This window comes from Poecile atricapillus, chromosome 15, assembly GCF_030490865.1.
Source record: "Poecile atricapillus isolate bPoeAtr1 chromosome 15, bPoeAtr1.hap1, whole genome shotgun sequence".
NCBI lineage: Eukaryota > Metazoa > Chordata > Aves > Passeriformes > Paridae > Poecile > Poecile atricapillus.
Window position 1 is genome coordinate 9,474,891 of NC_081263.1, and position 19,364 is coordinate 9,494,254.

Consider the following 19,364-nt stretch of genomic DNA (forward strand, 5'->3'; position numbering starts at 1 on the left):
CCCTGGGGGAAAGGGCTGTGGGGGGGGGGAAACCACTGACTCGGTGACATGCAAATATTTAATAAGGAGGCACTGAGTTCAACAGCTGTGGGCTGAAATTATCTGCATGGTCAATAAAGGCACAACATTTCCTGTCAGGTCTCTGACTGATAAAATATGCTTTGATACAATCTGAATTAAGTATCTTGGAATAGCTCATTTGGGCAAAAATCCGACACGTTTTATTTCTAGCCTCAGCTCAGCATGAAAGCCACACACAAGATGTTGGCATGTCCCAGCATGGAAATTCAGCTTTTTGGCCAGTCTTAGTATCCATAGAAAAGAGCAATTCAGAAAAATTCAGGGAAGCTCATCCAGATGAGATTTATAGCCCTGCTCGTGGCTTGATTTGGTAGCAGAGCAGTAGAGGATGGCTGGCTGGTGCAGAGCTCTGGTAGCCACATCCAGGAGACCCTGCCCCAGGGCTGGGACGTTCCCTCCCTGCCAGCAGTCAGCTGCTTGCTGGCCTGCCTGCAGCCTGAGCAGGCAGAGCCGGAGCAGACACGAGGGTGTTTCCCCTTAATCATCCAGTCTTGGTCCTTTGAGCGAGGGATGGGCAAAGGAGGCCAAAGTCTGAATCTGAGAAACTTAAACCATATGACGTTTGGATCTGAGCTCAGTTTAAAACAAGTCAAGTGAGGGGGGAGGTAGGGACGGGATCTGCTTGCAGCTTTTCTCAAGTTCTGCTCCTCCTGCCTGGCCTGACACTGGGGGTCTCTGCTTCACCAGAAGAGCCACCACAGCATCACAAGCAGCTGCTCTGTGGGAACCACAGCCATGAGGACGCTCTCCTGCACACCCCCAGCAGCTGCAGCCTGGCCCTTTGGCTACAGCAGGGGCTCTTCCAGCCCCGGGCAAGAGCTGCCCTCAGGGAGCAACAGGGATGTGATCCCACAAGCTCCACACCAGCAGCACAGCTCCAGCATGGATCCTGCCTGTGCAGCCAGAGTTGAGGCACAAATAACAGCAGGAAACGTCTGGAGCCGATTCCTGGAGCCGTGGGAGAGCCTTTGCCTGTGAGAGCTCGACAGTGTCTGTTGTACTCTGGACTTTGGCTGATGGCAAGGTGAATTTACAAGCTTGGGATGGCTTTTGCAGAAGCAGCAGCCAAAGGGAAGGCAGCAGGAGCAAGCCTTGGAGTCAGGGACACCTGGGTCGTAGATTGGGTGAGATATGAGATGTCTCAGGCCATTGCTGATGCCTTCCACAGCCCCAGTCCATGCACTGGGACTGGCTGAACTTGACAGGGGTGGCAGCTCAGAGGCTGGGACAGCCTCTGGCAAGAAATAGGGAGATGTCCTGAGTGCAGGTTTCACACAAAAGGAATCCTGTGCAAACAGGACTTCCAGTAGAGCATGGTGCTAAAGACACAGCTCCTTGCCTGGAGCTGCAGATTGGGGGAAGTGAGAGCCCTTCAACCCCTCCACCCACAGCTGAGCTCCTCTCATACAACAAGAGACATTAACCAGGCAACAGGTGTTTTTAAAAAGCAGAGCAGATGTGACCTAAAGCAGGTTTATCTTGTACCCACCAGCCAGAAAGGCTGGACTGAAACCATGGAAGAGCCCATCAGCCTCTCTGAGGCTCCAACCCCCTGCTCTGCATCACTGAGTCCTCACCTGGACTGGCAAGCAGGGTGCAAGGGGCATCAAAGCCACACCGGGGCCTCCAGGCAGTAAATGAAACCAGGGAAGCTGGGAGGAGGGAAGTGGGCACTGCAAGAGGTTTGGGATTGCACAAGACAAATCTTGTGTGTGGTGGTGAGGAGCAGATCTGAGCGGGTGGTGTGGAGCACACACAGCACTCACGCACCACGAGCTCGGAAGTGTGGTGTGATGGGTTTGGATCCTCATGGCTTCGAGGGATGATGTGCTTGGCACAGTTCTCTGGGCGTACCCGGGGCTCCCAAGGCAGGGAAAATTCCTTCCCTGGCTGTTACATCAGCTGGCTGAAAAAATCATTGCCAAAAATTACAAAGGGACACTGTTCTCCATCCTGGATGGTCCTGCACCTGTTCCTGCTCTGTGTCAGTCCTTGATAACAGTGGGTAATGTCCACTGTCACTGGCAGGTAAAATGTGTCTCAAGGACAGAACAACTGCAGTGGACATGAATCCACAGGCTGGAACCAACACAAGGGGTCATGGGAGTGATTTGTAGTGACAGAAAAGCCACAAATTGGGAAGAAGCATCATGAAATGGGAAAATCAGCTGGATTTCAAGGGAGAGGCAGGAAGGCGATTTCATTGCCCTGCAATTGTCAGGCCCAAGCAAGAGACACTTGGAGCAGCTACTGCACAGTGGTCTGGGTACCAAAAGCCAGAAAACACCCCCACAAATCACTGCTCTAAAGCCACAAACTGCCAGAGAAGAGCTGGACCTTGGACCTGCAGTGACGGTCAGCTGGAGGAGGAATGGAAACACTGATTACAGCCCACGTCTGTGGCAGGGAGAAAGGGAATGTTTCCCAAACAAATCATCCCTCATGGTTGCATGAGGAAGAGGAGGGTCAGATCCCTTCCCAGTGCCAAGGCCAGCAATCAAGCTAATCATCAAACACACAGCAATGCTCTGTACTCCAGCACTCTCCATTCATCATCCCATTTTCTTACTGCAGTCAGTCTCTGATGCCTCATGAGATTAATAAACAAACAACTAAATCAATACAGTCATCTCAGTCCCTGCAGGCCACAGGCTGTGAACAACACAACTCCTGCCTGAAAGAAGTGTCAGTGTGGAAGAGATGCTCCCAGGAGAGAGGTCCAGCACCCCAGCTCCAGCTGTCCAAAAATTAACACAAACACACAGGGGGATGGTTGAGCAGTGCCCTGGCAAACAGATACTGAGCAGGTCCTTCCTTCCTACAGCTTCTTTATAGTCTCCTCAAGCACTGCCAGCCAGCCTGAGCCTCCCTAAACCCAGGCACTGAAGGAGTATTTTCATTCTTCATGACAAACTGGGAAATAATCTGAGTTTATTGACTTGACAAGGGGGCTGCTCTGCAAACATCAGTGCCTGGTGGGGCCTCGGGCCTCGGGCTCTCCAGTCCTGTCGGCAGGGAAGCTCAGCAGAATCTCTCTGAAGCAGAGAGAGGCATGTGTATGAGAATGAAAGTAAATTAGGTCTGAACAAGATTAACAGGGATTTAATTGAACTATGTGAACTGGAACTCCAGTCACGAGCTACTTATTAGCCTGTCTCAAGGGATTGTGCTGGGGGAGCACAAGGATGCATTGTGAGCGTGGGACAGCTCCAGGGGACAGCTCCAGGGGACAGCCATGGCCACAGCCCTCGAGATGAGAGTGGCCAGAGAGGTAGAGCTGCTTGAACGTGATCAGAAACAGGGGAAAGAACTCCCAACTCCCAGCCATGTTCCTCCAGAGCTGAGGCATGTCCTGCTGAGGGACAGGAACTCTGTGACACACACTAGCAGAGGAAATCCAGCCCTCAGCCAGCTCCTGGCTCTGGGTGGCAGAGCAAGGTGTGGCTGCAGAGGTGCTGCCTACTGGCAGGTACCTGGAGACAGACCTTTGAAAACTTCCCCTTCAATAAAATTGATTTAATGAGGTCCTCAGCTCCCTGTGGGATGTTAATTACAAAACAGCCTGGAGAAAAGTGCTTGGGAATTAAAGGAGTTGCCACACTAGTCCATTCTGTTTTGGTTTTCTGGTGAGAGAACCAGCAGACACTTGCCAGAGCTTGGCTACCAAGAACCAACAAACACTTGCCAGAGCTTGGCTACCATATTGTTCTCACTGCAGCCAAGAAGAGCCACCAGATAGCCCCATGCTTCAGCCATGCAAACCTGGGCTCCTGAAAATCCCTTTTACCAACCTACTGAATCCCCATCTAATCCCCTGCTTGTGTTATTAACTAATGATGCCTTTACTAGGGCTACCTTCATGGGGGCTCTCAGAGCCAAAAACCTCTCATGAGGGGGGGCAAATTGATTTAGTCACTGCATGGTTTTCTCCTTCCTTCCAGGAAGGTGAAGTGGTGTTGAGAGACAGTTTGCTACTTCCAAGTCAAACACAGATATAGATGCACACATGCCTGACAGTATTAACTAACCAATTTCTCACAGATTAAAGGATCTGAAAGGATTTCCCTTAATGGATCATTTTCATGAATAGGTTATTTATGTCCCTGTGTTCCTATAGTCTGGGTGTTCTGGCAGCTTTCACAGTTAATGTGAGGGAACAGGCAGCAAAACTTTAAACACAGATTTCCTTTTTAAAAAAAAGTTCAGATGGTATTTATTACACATTTCAAGATAAACTAAAATACATGGGTTATTGGTAATCTCTACATACTCTAAGTTCAGCAAACAAGAGCATTCAAATAGGTATAAAGCTGTCAGGAACAGACTGGGGAATTTATCTTCATCCTTCTTCCCCCAACAAAACCAAACCCCAACATCCATGATTTCTACTGAGCAATGAGTGAGTGAGCTGGAGGTGAACATTGATGGAGTAGCTGCTATTTCAGCTAACAGCTACACAGTGCCCACTGCTAACTGGTTCTGAGCTGCAGAAGTGACTCTGTATTTTGGATAATGTGTGATTCCATTAAAGCATTAACCCCCCGCTCTAGGTAACCTGCAGAAAACTGGGATTTACATAAAACCATTCTCATGTATTCAAATGAAAAGAGTGATCTGCAGTACCTACTCAGGGCTTTTCTTTACCCTGCAGATTAGAGACAGAGCACAGGTCCATCATGGAAACTCATGGCACAACACTGTTCTTTGTTATTTGTGTGGGAACTTTTTGTAATATTTCTTTGTACTAAGAACTTAAAGCAACTTTAGAGTGCTTATGTCTCCTATGCTTTGTTCTGTCCTCATGATACTGCCTTCATGTAGCTCCAAAAAAAAACCAAATATTAAAAAGCAGAATTTAAAGCAGAGCTCCAAGATGGATTTTAAGAAGTAGAGCTTGGTGCCAGCATTCTGGCTAAGAGCATCAGAGAGCCTGGAGCAGGGAAGTCAGAGTCACACTGGTACTGGGATCCATCTGTCACCCCCACCAAAAGCAAGAGTGAGCAGAGGATGTGGCTGTTCTCAGCACTGATGGTTTCTGTAAACGTGTTGTTCACCTGCTGTTACAGAACACACACCTGGGCTCACCAGGCACTTGTGACTCGAGGATGGGAGTCTGTGTATGCAAAGAGGATCATAGACTTGCAGCCCTGCCAGGGAGAACCCTTCCTTCAAAGCTGCTCTGAACCCTGGGTGCGCCTCAGAGAGCAGGTTCTCCTCCCATTGACTCACTCCTGATCAAACAAACCAAGATGTGAGCTGGCATCTGGAAGCTCGAGCTGCTCTAGAGACTCTGTGGCTACGTCACCACCTATCTCCTTCCAGTCCTGTCTAGCCATATTTAAATCCAGTCCTGGATTGTCCCTGGGCCTGGAGAGCCAGAGCCTGAAGGAACACAGTGTCTGTCTCCTGCCATGCAGCCATGGTACACAGCTGGCCTGCCACCCCTTGGGTCTTAAAATACCACATCTCCTCAGGCTGAGAACATATTCATCCTCAGGAGGAATTCAGCCAGAGGAGATGGAGCAGACTGTGGCAGGGAAGGCTGGGAGGGAATTTGCAAGTGCAATGATCCCCAGCTGTGTTGAAAGAGAGCCCATGGTCAGGGATCAGCCAGCTGGCAGGAGGGTTTATCCACAGCACAGTGAGGCAGTGCTGATATGCCACCACTGCACCATCCCCAGACTCCCACCTCAGCAGCTCTTCTCCAGCACACAGTGCCTGGTCTTCCCAAGCTTCCAAGAACAACTCCACTAGCACAGGCATTAAATTCTGCACCTTCCAGAGTAAAATTGTTTCCTGATTCTTGTAGGCATTACAATCCCCACCACAGCCTCAGTTCCCTGAAATGTACGTGCTTTCAAAGGTGGGAAGAGAAAGGAAGAGTGCATGGGTGGGGAACAAGAGACAGCGACACTGGGGAAATGAAAGCTTTCATCTGCAGCAGTCTGGAATCTGGTGAGTTATTACCTAAAGAATTAAAGAATATGACAAAGGCATTATGATTAAGCCATAAAATATAGCTATGTATTTCAGACTAGATGACAACAGAGATGAATACAAAGCTGTGTAGTGTGGTATTCTTGATCCATTTGATCCTTCTTCCTTCAAAAAACACAACACAAACCAGTATCCAAAGTGGCAAACCCACGCTCCATTTTCCACAGGGACTTTACTACAAACCCCAGCTAGCATGGAGGAGACAGGCCAACAGCCCTCTCTACCCACCAGAACTGGAGTAAATCACTTTAATTGTGACTGACACATTCATCAAGTCAAATGAAGTCCTGAACATGTGAAGTTCTCTTTGCTTGTAAGAAATCTATGGTAGAACCCCAACCCTTCCACTCTTCTAAGTTTCTTCTCCCTTGCCCCTGAAAAGTAAAAGATGGCAATGCCAGAAAACCATTAACAGAGTTAGTTGCCTTTGATGTTGGCTCTGAGGAATCATGATTATAAGTGGTTATTTGGTCTTTGGAGGCTCATCAGTCACACCTCTATCGTTTCTTTTTGGTTTCCTTCTTAGGTTTCTTGCTTATCTGTGGAGCAGTTGCCTTTGGCTTCTTCACCATGTCTGAATTCTTAGGCTCAAAACTGTCCGAGTCCTACAAGAATCAATTAAGAAACAGTCAGTAACTATTATTTTACCATTTGCTAACAGGTTGCTTTGGGGACTCAAGTATAAGTCAGAGGAAACAAGTGCTGAGTATCTCTGTTGGAACACACTGATGTCAAACTGAGGCTACATTTAATGAGACTCAAGCAGCATCATCTCTATTCCTTCTGCATGTGCTTTTTGATGAGTGTGAGTTTCTGCACAGAAACAGCTTGTTGCCATTAAAAGCTTAAGTATCTAAAACAGGCTTTGGAGAAGAAAAACTTTGAAGGCAAGAAGAAGATCAACACTAAATGAAAACTATTTGAATTAGGAAAAGATAACATATAATCACCAGGGTGCATGGAAACAGTCAGCAGGCATTTCTGCCAAACATTAATCACTATCATGTGCAAGACAAAAAAATATACCCCAAAGGAGCAGTAAGAATATAAAGATCAGAGCCTCTAAACCAAGCCCAAAATCCAAGGAGGGAATTGCAGGCAAAGCTTTCTCAGCCTGGACTAACAAAATACTGAGATGTGATGCTTGTTTCCTTCAGAGGGGATGAGAGATAATATTGCAGACATGGGAAATAAAATCTAGTTATCCTGTGAAAACACAAGGGAACTGCGCCAGTCTCCTCTGAGAAAGAACACACATGCAGATTGCCTCCTTTCATTAAATGCATTTGAGTATAAATATTGCTTTAGCATCTTGGGTTCTCTCAGCCTGAGTGTGCCAACTGGAAAAGGACACACAAAAAATGGCTGAGCAAGACGTGTGATTTCCAAGCTTCCAAGCCAGAACTCCAGATAATGGAGGGGGAGGCAGCATCTGACAGTGTCCTTTTAATCAAAGAGCTCGGTTCAAATGTCTCTCAAGTTACTGGGCTATTACATCTCACATCTGTGTGGCTTTCCAAGGAAGGAGACTTGGCTGGCTCTCCAAAGGCTGTGAGCAGTGCACAGGGAGCTGGTTATTACTCAGGGATGCAGAATGCTGCTGCCATAAAGTGAACACTGCTGCCTTCTAATGTCCAAACCAAGATAGACCTCAAAGTTTGAGGCTCCTAGACAGCAAAGTTCCCCAACATCCTACCCAGACTCAAGCATCATTCTCAAGATCTGGAGGGGTTAGCCTGCGGTATTTATGGTCTTGTAAACAAGTTATATATGGACAGCACATCAAGAGGACAGTTCATATATGGAGAAAATAAAAACTAGAGTATGCAAACAACAAGGCATACTACAAATGTAATCAGTAAAAGGTCCTTGAGCCTTATAATTTTAATTGGGGGCTGGTCTCCAGTCTCTCACTCCAGACAAAAGCTCTCACTCTTTTCAACTTCCAAAAATGGGGTTACTTGGTATTTCTCAAAAATACTGGGGAAATGATGAACTCTGACAGACAGGTGCTGGTGGCTGCAGAATAACAGTGCAAAGGTTGGACTCGATGATCTTGGAGGTCTTTTCCAACTTGATGATTATAAGAGTCTAAGACTTGCAATGCCACTGCATGGTATCCAGCAACTGCTTGTTCATCTCCCTGCTGGGAGCTGCAGCTCCTGTGGCAGGACAAGCAGGAGGGAGCATGACCCATGGCAGGACAGCATCACATCACACCAGCAGTTAAAGGTGGAAAAATTGGGTCATGAACTTTATCCTTCACTCTGTACCTCATCCTGAGGCATTCCCTTCCCCCAATAGGCTGAAAATTTCCATGCTTCCTCTGCACAGGAGGGAGCAAACATGGAAATAAAGAGTCTGAAAACAAAACTCCCCATGCTGAGTTGTTACTGAAAATATACTATATGCCTTCAGACAACATCTGTATCAAAGCACCAAACTTGCAGCCTGATCACCTTGCAGCACTGTCCCCAGCACCAAAGACATTTTTCTCTTTAATGAAAAAAGCCAGGCAGATGCAGGACATCCCTCAGTCTAGAGGAACAGCTCACCTCAACCTTTCCTTTTCACATTCTCCTGTGCCAACTGCATCAAAGGACTCTTGTGTGTTGGATGGGATGTCAGTCCTGAAAACTGCTTTCCTCACCTTTAGGATATACAAGAAATTTCCCCTGCATCTTGTTTCCAAAAGTCACTCACAAACTTGAGCCCAGAGTCATTTCCTGAAAGGCAGGTCCTGCAAAGGGGATGCCCTGCCTGGCAATTAATGAAGCAAATCAGCAGCAGGACCACAATATGAGTTGGGACAAAGCCTTCACTTGCAGCCAGGAACTGCACATGCATTTTGAACCTTGTCAGTGCTTCAGGTTGCTTTTTTCACTGCTATTATGATGGATCCTGGCTCAGATATTTGTTCCCAACTTTCCTATCTGGCGGTAAATGACAAGACAGAAGCTGAAGGTGGGAAAGCCAGAGGGAAGGAAGGAGAATGAACAAGGAAACTGTCATCAATCCCAGGGGCAGCTGTGTCTCCCTTAGCTATTCAGCATTCCCTCCCATCCTGTTTTCTCTGACTCTGCCCATTTACATCAAAGTTAAAGAGCACTACTCACTGTCCTGTGGGACTTGGACACGGGCAGGATTATGGCAAGCACACAGATCAGCTGGAAGATGGCTCCAAAGAAAAGTCCATAGCGTAGCACATTCTCCATGAACGTGGGCTCAGGGATTTCAGGTGGGGAGAAATCCAACTCTGCAGCCATTGTCAGTGTACTCTTCTGCTGCTCTCAAGACTGGTTACTGCAAGGGGGAAAATACAGAGCAATTTTTTGCATCATCCTTTCTGGTATTTGCTTTCTGTTATCCAAAAATGACAGACTCCCTCAGGGAGTTTTGAAGATACTCTTGATCTACTGGAGCAATAACAAAAAGGAAAATGAATGTTGTGTTTAATTTGGGTGTTTGTCTTTTTTTGCCTACAAAAATAGCCCTCAACTCCTGGTATTAGGCCATTTGTGGGTAAGGAGCAGACAGACAAAATATGAACTATGTTCATGAAACAATAACGGAAAAGCTTAATAAGCAAAAATACATTTCTTCCTGAAGCTGATCACACATGCAATGTGATTACTATTTATTTTTACTTATATTGTCTGTGGTCACAGCTTTGTTGTTTTAGATGCTGTACAAACCCAACTATTAAACCACACAGAAGCAGAGCTGTTGAAGGCAGAGGAATGAGTTATGTGTATAAATTTAAGCGTGGCTTTAGTGGCTGGTTACACTAAGCCCCATATAACTTAAAACAGTCACACAGGTAGTTTGTGGCAGAGTTAAATATTGATCTCCTGGGTCCCAAGCTTCTGAGCCATGAGACCATTCTTCCTTCCTCCCTTTATCTTTTGCTAATGGAGTTGTCAATTTATTCTATGAATGAGTAATGGCTTTTTACAACGAGGAAGATTTCTCCTGCCAGGATTGCTAGAGTATGCCTCAGGAAGTCCCCAAAGGGAAATCCAATTAGTCTGAGATGCCATCACACTCAGCTGTGATTACTGCCCCACTCGGTTTTCCTGACCTGGATGATCCCAGTGTGCATTCCCTGGATCAGCACTGCTCACTGATAGCTACAACTCTGTACCACTAAAGCTTGGGTGTGACTGAGTTTGTACACTGAGTTTGCCTCCTAGAAATGATCTCCAAAACAGGCTCTGCATTTCCCAGGCTGGGAGGAGATTGTTACAATCTGCAGATGTGACCAAGTCCAGAAGGGTGGTAAATGTGGCGTGTAATTCCAGCAAAGTTATAGTTGATAAATTTGAGAATCAACTCAATGCCATTGCACAAAAGGCAACTATCACTTGGTGACATACTAAAAGAAGAGGGATTTATATTACAAAAATTAATTATTTAGTTTTCATTCAGCTGAAGTACAGAATGTTATTTTGAATTTTAAGACAGGAAAACATTTCCAACTGCACAGACTGCTAGCCACTGAAATAGAGAGACTGTGGAATCCCTGCTACTGGTGATTCAGAAGAGCAGATCAGATAAGCACTGGCCTGGGGTGGGGTGTGGGCATATATAATTCTGCCTTTGAACCAGGAGATAAGAACAGGTGACCTCTCGAGGTCCTCTCCAGGTCTGTACTTCAGTGAAAGAAAATGTTTAAAATTCTGATTCAAACTCAGTAAGCAAGGGCTGTGTGGGACCTGTATCTGAAGTCAGGACACACACTGATCCACCCAGGCTCAGCCAGTCCCAAAGGCTGCTCAGTGCTGTGAACAAAGCCTGCACACATGTGGCTCATCCCAATTGCTTTTGTCTCTTAAATCACCCCCTCTCCCAACCCACTAAGGCAGCAGCTCCTAAGCAAGAAACAGAATCACCTCTGAGTTGCATTTATCTCATCTGGATATCTTTTGAAAACATTATTGTTGCCTGCCCCTGTCCTCAAACACAGCAGGGAGAGATGTTCCTTCGTTCCTCACCTGGAGTTTTCTCAGGACAAACTCCTACTGATAATCTCAATTCACACACCTGAAACACAACACACAGAGATCAACAAGAAAAGGAAACAGATATAATGAAAACAAAAAAATCTCTGTCCCCATCTTCTACAGATCTCCCCTCCTTTGCCCTTTTCTAGCTCACCTCCCCTGAGGGCTTTAGTACTTCTCTAACAAATCCAGGTGATGTGGCCAGCACCAAGAGCTTTCTTGCAGGCTGCCAGCAGCTGCCACCACTATTTGAAGGAACATCCCATGAAATATGTTCAGAGAAAACCTGGCATTGTATTCCAACTAATTGCAGCAGTGTCCTTGCTTCCTCAGGCAACCCACACCCAGGCCATTGGCTTTCCTGCCCTCAGTGGAGCCAAGCTCTGAGCAAAATTCCTCAGTTTTAAAGAACTCCAGTGGTTCACACAATGCCCAAAGCCTCTGCCTTGCACCTAAGCCAACAGGTCCCTGGGTGATGGAGCCTTCCTCCCTGTTCCCAAGAAGCTCAGTTTCACCCCTTATTCCTTGGATAACATCTCTTCTTCTCCACAGGTTGTCAACTGCCTTTCTCCTCAGACCACCTCACCATGCCCACACCTAAAGTAGTTCTCAAATTGCATTTGAAGATCAATACTCCTGTCAGACCCTGAGAGAAAGCTGCCCTTGACCCCTCCAGCTCATCCATGAGGTCTGATACCCAATGAATAAGGTGGAGGAGTGGGAAGATCCCTCTCATCCCCACAGAACCAGCCAGGGGCTCCTCGGGACTGCAGCTCCTGCTTTGCTCAGTGACAGCACCGAAGAGGATGTGTCTATTCCCCGTGCCTCAGGACCAGGCCCTGGGATAAATAATTAACACATTTCCAGGCTCAGGGCCATGCACCAGCCAGGAGAGACTCAAACCTCTCTTCCTGCTGCACTGTGTTTCCCAGCTGACATCCTCTGGGAGGACAAAGCCATGGGAACAGCTCAAATAATATATATTAGCTTCTTTTTGGGGTGGAAATAAAGCGCAATGAAAGATTCCGTCAAAGGACGAGGCAAAAAAAGCTTAAGCTGGAATTTTTCAGTGTTTTAGCAGGTGTCGGGATGGAGCCCGGGCAGTTTCTGCTGGCTGTTCCTATCGGCACGGCTGAACCCAGGGCCATTAGCGCGGCCCAGGAGCCCGGCTGTGGACCAAGGGCCCGGGGGCCGGCCAGCCGTGCCCGGGCTGGGGGAGAAGCAGCTGTGCAGCCCCAGGGCGGGGACACCGGCGTCCTTTATTCCTCCATCCCTCCATCCCTCCCGGGCCTCCGTCCCTCCCGGGCCCACCCTCGCGGTGCCGCCCGGCCTCGGCAGGACCAGCGAGGCCCCCCTGGCTCTGCACTCGCCTCCCGGGGCGGTGCTGAAGCCACCGCTGCCCCTGCCCAGCGCTCCTTGCCCGCAGAACCCTGCCCGGCCCCGCTCACCGCCCGCTCCGCTCCGCTCCCCGGCCGAGCCGCCCCGGAACTGCTTCCCGCCCGTGGAACCGCTTCCGGTGGCAGCCGGGCCACCGGCCGTGGCAACCGGCCTTGGTAACCGGCCTTAGCAACCGGCCCTAGCAACCGGCCTTAGCAACCGGCCTTAGCAACCGGCCTTGGCAACCGGCCTTAACAACCGGCCTTAGCAACCGGCCTTGGTAACCGGCCTTAGCAACCGGCCTTAACAACCGGCCTTGGCAACCGGCCTTGGCAACCGGCCTTAACAACCGGCCTTAGCAACCGGCCTTGGTAACCGGCCTTAACAACCGGCCTTGGCAACCGGCCTTGGCAACCGGCCTTAACAACCGGCCTTGGCAACCGGCCTTAGCAACCGGCCTTGGCAACCGGCCTTGGTAACCGGCCTTGGTAACCGGCCTTGGCAACCACCCCAGCAACCATCCCAACAACCACCCCAGGCAACTGTCCCTAACAACCGCCCTGGCAACCATCCCAGCAACCATCCCTAGCAACCATCCCAGCAACCATCCCTAGCAACTGTCCCTGGCAACTGTCCCTGGCAACTGTCCCTAGCAACCGCCCCAGCAACCATCCCTGGAAACCATCCCTAGCAACTGCCCCTGGCAACCGTCCCAGCAACCATCCCAGCAACCGCCTGCTCCCTGCAACCATCCCAGCAACCGCCCTGGCAACCATCCCTGTGGGTGCCAACCCCCTGGTGGGTCACAGAATCCCTGAATCAATACGGTTGGAAAAGATCCCTGAGGCCACCAAGTCCAACCTGTGACCCAACACCAGTTTGTCAACAAAACCAGAGCCCTAAGCACCATGTCCAGTCTTTGCTGAAACACCTCCAGGGATGGTGTCTCCACCACATCCCAGGGCAGCCCATTCCAATGTCTAATTACCCTTTCTGTGAAGAAATTCCTTCTAATGTCCAACCTAAACCTCCCCTGGTGCAAGCTAAGGCTATGTCCTCTCATCCTGGCTGGGTGCAGAAACACCCCAGGCCTTTACACCTCAGGCTTAATGTACTCACCCCCTAAATCCCTGGGAGTGTTTTAATCCCACCATCAATGATGTGGCCTTTCAGACCTGGTGGGTTTTCCTCTGCTCCCTTGACATACTCTGGCAGCAATTATTAAGATGTGCTTCTGGCTTTGCTCTTTACAGGGTCTATATTTTTAATGTTCTGTCCAGTTTCCAGCTCTGAACTGGAGATAAGATGGCCTAAAAAGGGGGAAATGGCTTGGGCTCTCATTTGCTCATTTGTGGCATTTAAAGAATCTGATTTGTTTTGCCCTTTTCCTAATCCTAAACTATCAGAAGTGCCAGTCTGGTTTTTCTGCAGAGCTTTATTACCAGAGAGCTTAAATATTTTGGAGAAAACCTAATACATTACTTATCTACTGAGGAAGTAGGGTATGGCATTTGTAATAAAAGGATTTTCTAGGCTGTTACTGAGCATTTGAATTAAGTGGATATTAATGATAACAATTTCAAAGATTTTTAGCAATTGGATTAGAAATCTTTAATGTTTTTTTAGTGCAGAAGATATTACAGACAACTGGAGAACACTGCTGGATGAGTGGCAGAAGCCAGAGACACTTATACACAGAAATTCTTCTGGCATTATAATCCTAAGAGAAAATTACTCTTAAATGGAGTTTCCCCTGCCCCTGGTGAGCGACTAAGGGATAATTCCAGAGCTCAGGAAAGCAGTAAATTCTGCCCTTTCACCTTATTACCTCCCAAACTCTGAATGTTTAGGATGAAAAAAAAAACCTCACTGAAGAGGAAGAAATAATTATTGAAAATGTCAGGAAGGATCTTATCAGAATGGATTAACAGACAGATTAAATTCTTCCAAGTATTACCAGCACACTGAATGTGCTGGTGCTGCTGTCCACACACCTCACAGGCTCCGGTCCTCAGAGATGGAGTTTGCAGGCAAAGGGGAAAAGACACTCCTTATTGTCTATTTTATTCTTTTTCTTCTCTCCCCAACAGAAACAGCACTACTCACTCCAAGTCGAATTAGGCAGGTGAAATGTGCAGTTTTCAGGCAGCTCCTGCCCCTTCTCTCCCCCTCTATTTCACCCCAAGGCCACCAAACCCTCCAGGCCGGGTCAGGAGTGCCCCAGCCTGGGAGCCACAAGCAGGTGGTGCCATCAGCCCACTGTGGCTCCCCACCTTCCATCACCCTGACCCACTCCTTGCACCTGACTGGGAAATGACAACAAAAAGGGAAGCTATTTGTTTAAAAAAAAGGAAGATTTTCCCAAAGCCTACCGGATACAAACAGGTTTCAGAGCTAAAATGGATTTAACAAGTGGACATGGCAATTTTATCAGCACTCTGTTCTAAGTAGGGACAATGCTCAGGCAAGAAGTCTTTTTCCAAATCCAAACAATCCTTGGCTTTTCTTAGTCCTTTCTGCATCTCTTTGTGTTATTTCCCGCTTGTCTTTGCAGTGACAGCTCTTTATTACCACTCACTGTACGTGTGATCCTTGTGCTCCAAGGTCTTGTCATCCTTAGGCTGCACATTCATATTCAGCCAGGCAAAAAATTACAACTGTTCTCATCTCTCATCCCTTTCTGGAAGCACAGCCTCCCTCATTCCCTCTCCATAATCCACATTTTGCCTTCTCAATGCCAGTAACATCTCACTCTTATTCTGGTTTTTATCAGAGGCTTTTCAAAGGATTGAAGCTGCCTCTCCCTGTTCACTGATTCTGGCTGAAACCTGCTGTGTAACCTTCTAGCCAAGGCTCCTTTCCAAACTGAAATGAGAGTGATAAGACCAAAGATGAGCTCCTTAATTACTGACATTCACTGCTGGCATCTCAGCTCTGTCTGCCAGGGTTGGAGGAGGATGAAGATGGTATTTAGAGAGCCAGAAATTCAGGAATCAGTAACTCTCAAGCCTACAGCTGAGTGTAACGTGCTGATGCCTGGCTGAAACTCTTGGCAGTTCACTTGGGCGGTGCTGAAATGCTCCAGAGCTCTGCTAGGAAATAAACAGAGGCAGACAGGTACAGGCTCTATAAATGGATCCCACCTGCAGAGCCCATGGGCCTCCTGACAGATGCACATCCCACAGGCTGCTGCCATTTGCTCTATTCTACAGCCTCAGGGATAGTTAATGTTTGAAGATTAAGTAGGCTTTTCAGGCAGGCTTTTAACACCATGACACAGTTCTTTCCTGACAGCACTTCTTGCAGATTTTGAATTTCTGATTTATTTTGTCTGTTTTTAATCTGATCTCCTGCTTCAGACTCATTCTCAGAGTGCAAACAGTGCTCTCATGCAGAATGTCTCCTTCCTTGAGATTATTTTGATAAATGTTTGTACTCAGATTCCTACCAATTTGAATTCCTCCAGGGAAAATTCTCCTCAGGAAATCTATTGATGTTCAAAGGGTTGAGTCTGGAGGATCTGAACATCCAAGTCTCAACACTTTATCTTTCCAAGAAGAAGAAACTAAGTCTTGTATGATTTTCTAATGGCAAGTCTCACCACACCCGCTGGGTTGGAGTTTTGGTATTTTTTGCTTCTTCCTTAGAAGGAACTGGTAGCACAGGCTTAATCTTGTCTTTCTCATCTCAGTTTAGTTTGCTTGCCTTCCACAGAAATTACTGGATCTTTACAAGGAACTTAGAAATGAAAATTATTGTGAACACAGCATTAATGAACGCTGCAATTAAGTGATTATGAATTTATTATAATGTGTCCAGATTCTGCCACTTGGGATAAGATACTTAAACCAAAATAGGCTCCATTCTACCTCTATGGTGGCAAACCCGGGCAAAACCCCATAACTTTTAGTCTTAGGTAGTTCTGTTTGATTCACCATTAGGGCATTTGCCACAAGTTAGTCGTCACTCCAGTGAAAACAAACCAGAGGGAGCAGCTCTGTCCCCAGGGCTCTCCTGGAAGTGGTAGAGGGTAGAGAAGCCATCCTGTGTGACATTTTGGAGACGAGCAGAAAAGCTCTTGACAGCTGAGAACACAGGATGGTTTTTTGCCATTTGATGAGCTACTTCTGACTGTCATTAGGTTCAACCCCACGAGGCTGAGCCCCATTTCACACGCTGCTCAGCTCATCTGAAGCTGTTATGTCGTGCACCTGGAACAGACTGAGGTGATTTTTTAAAGCCTGGCACGGAGGCCAAGGGAGGTAAAGCTGAGAGGAAATCAATACCTGGGAAATTGCTTCAGGATCCTAACTCTGTGTCTTTTGTCAGCAAAGGATTGGCACTGTAATAGGAGTAGCTGGAGTGAGATTCTTCACCCAAGGGCAGTGGGGAGGGTGGATCTGCTTGGATGTGATTCCAAAATCCGGCAGCTCCAGATTCTGAGGGTGCCTGTGGCAGCTTGTAGCTGGCTGTAGATTCCATCAGGCTTGCACTGGTGTGGGGTTTGGGTAACTGAGAGTTACCCACTGCTCATTGCTAATGTGGAGATCTGTGGGAGGTACTGAGTGCTGCAGACCTCTGGTTTGGGAGCCAGTGGATGCTGACACAGCGCTTGCTGTGGTAGGGAGGAGAGATGGGGAGAAACTGGGAAGCTTCTAGGAACAAACTAAGAGATACTCTAAAGAGAAAAAGCTGTTCATTTTGCAAATCAAATTTGTCATCTGTTGTGCCAAATCGTTATTGATACTAGCTGTAAAGTGAAATTCCTCTGAGGAATGTTGTCACACAGGCAGTATGTTTAGACTTTGAATGCCGCTGATACCCTGGGGGCAGCTCTGGGGCTGTGGGGAGCACAGACCTGCAGCCAGAGCCCCCTTGGCATGTGCAGAGCTCTACATGTGTGACAGCCCTACTGAAAAAATTACCAAGAGAACAGAGCCTACCACTGCCAGCTCAAACACACACTGCAACACCAACAGGGATGGATGCAAAACTGGCTCCAAACAACTCTGGATCCTCTCACAGTCTGTAGCATCTTCATCCTGGCAGCAGTGAGGATCACAGACATTTCTGCTGCAGAAGCAGCTGCATGAACCAGAGGGAGAACCTGTGGAGCCTGGTGGAGAAGCTCCAAAAATGACCTTTCTGGGTCCTGGGAAGACAGGAAGATTTTGATTGAAGCTGGGACAGGAAATCCCAGGGACAGAAATGCTGCTCTATTTATGCTATTGCAGAACTCCTAAGCTGGGTGCACCCAACAGAGCCCCGAGGGTTTTTAGAAATTTCTGCTGCTTCTTGCAATTAACCCAAAGCCATTGTTGTGGATCTTGCTGGGTCCAGCTGTGCATGGCAGGAAACCAATCTAGATAGCACAAGGAAAACCCTGTCATGATGGAACTTTATAGAGCCCTCTGTGAAAGCAGCTCACTTGAGATACAAACACAGATCACAGCCCTCCTAACCCAAGCTGGGCATCAGGGAGCTATAAATAAGTCAATCATAGACTGATTCTCCTTAATTTACTGATTCTCCTCGATCAGATAAATATTGCCTGGTATCATATGCAGCTCTGTGTAAGGCAAGGGGCCAGCTGGATGGAGAATGAGCTCAGGACCAGGCTATAAGGTGATACCTTGGAATAGCGCTGGTTCTCGGCTGGTTTAACAGCATGATCTGATTCATCTGCTCAGCCAGTGCAGCACCAAGACAATGAAAGAAAAATAAGTCATGCTGAAAAATTAGTGCCACCAGCCTCACCCATGAGAGAACACAAACAGATTCAGAAAAGCTAACCAAAAATCCCTTTCCAGTTGGCAGGGACCACATGCAGCTGTGCGCACCAGGACAAGGATTTTGGAAAACCTGCTCTGTGCTACCCAGAAATCCCCATCTGCAGTGTCTCCAGTGGATAACACAGATGATATACCTGCCTGATTTGCAAGAAGCAATGAGAGGCAATAACAGACCATCACTGGGATGCTTCTGACCCCCTGCACACACAGGCACCCACATGTCCTCCAGCTGCACCATCCTCCCTACAATCCCTCTCTGCCAGCAGCAGTTGTGATGCCACTGTGGTGCCAGGTGAAGGTCTTTGGCAACAGGCAGACATGAGTCATCTCACCTGCTGAAACCTTCCCATCATCGAGTCATGCAAGCCCTCAGACAGGACGGTCTGCATCCCATCAATTCTGGACATGGTAAAGTCAGTATGAGAAATCTGGCAGGTGGAGCTCATGCTGACACCTCATTTTGAACTCCTCTGAACTGTCCTGGTTTTCTTGGCATGAAGGCTCTGTGTTTGTTTTAATGGGGCTCTCATAAGCCTTGTTCCAGGAATGAAGAAAGCTGGCAGTGCACGCAGCACCCCAGGGAGCTCCTCCTCTGCCTTTTTCCAGAGCACATGGACGGAGCAGGGCTCTCCAGCTGCTTTGTGGGCTTGGTGTGAAGCTGGGATGTTCGTGAGGGTTTGAAGCGTGAACTGCCCCCCTAATGCAGGTGTGAGTAACAAAGGAGGAGGAGGAATAGGCTGATAATCAAAAGAAAAATAAAATAGCAAAAAGATCAACCCTCCTGTTCAGACAGTGTGAGAAAGTACTAATGGTTAACTCACTCTCACTGTGGAGTAGAAGGAAAAAATGCAGTTGCAGAGGAAAAGCGAAGTTTCCCTAGCAAAGTGAATTTGTCATTCACTCTGCCAGATTATTGCTGTTATTTGCTCTTGGCTCTTTGAGGGATAAAGAGAAAGCGTGCAGATGATCCTGGACTGCGGGCAGGGCCCCCTCCCCATGCACACACACGCACAAAAAGAGGATGCAAACACAGCCTTTGAAATTCAGGAGGATAATTGATTCTCTGACGCGTGGAAGCCCACAGGACTCCTGAGGGAGCTCAGGTATAAAAGGC

General features: G+C 47.7%; 1 protein-coding gene across 2 annotated transcripts; it reads right to left on the reverse strand.

The window, feature by feature from the left end:
• Positions 1 to 4,269: 4,269 nt before the first annotated feature.
• Positions 4,270 to 12,582, reverse strand: MANBAL (mannosidase beta like). Of its 2 annotated transcripts, XM_058850816.1 has the most exons (4): positions 12,530 to 12,582; positions 11,073 to 11,121; positions 9,195 to 9,381; positions 4,270 to 6,683 (listed from the first exon to the last, which is right to left on the reverse strand). In XM_058850816.1, the coding sequence occupies exons 3-4, from the start codon at positions 9,342 to 9,344 to the stop codon at positions 6,576 to 6,578; spliced, it is 258 nt and encodes an 85-aa protein (XP_058706799.1). In that variant the 5' UTR covers positions 9,345 to 9,381; positions 11,073 to 11,121; positions 12,530 to 12,582; the 3' UTR covers positions 4,270 to 6,575. The 2 variants fall into 2 exon arrangements, with proteins under 2 accessions (XP_058706799.1, XP_058706800.1); XM_058850817.1 differs by lacking the exon at positions 12,530 to 12,582 and having other exon boundaries at positions 10,971 to 11,111.
• Positions 12,583 to 19,364: the final 6,782 nt, after the last annotated feature.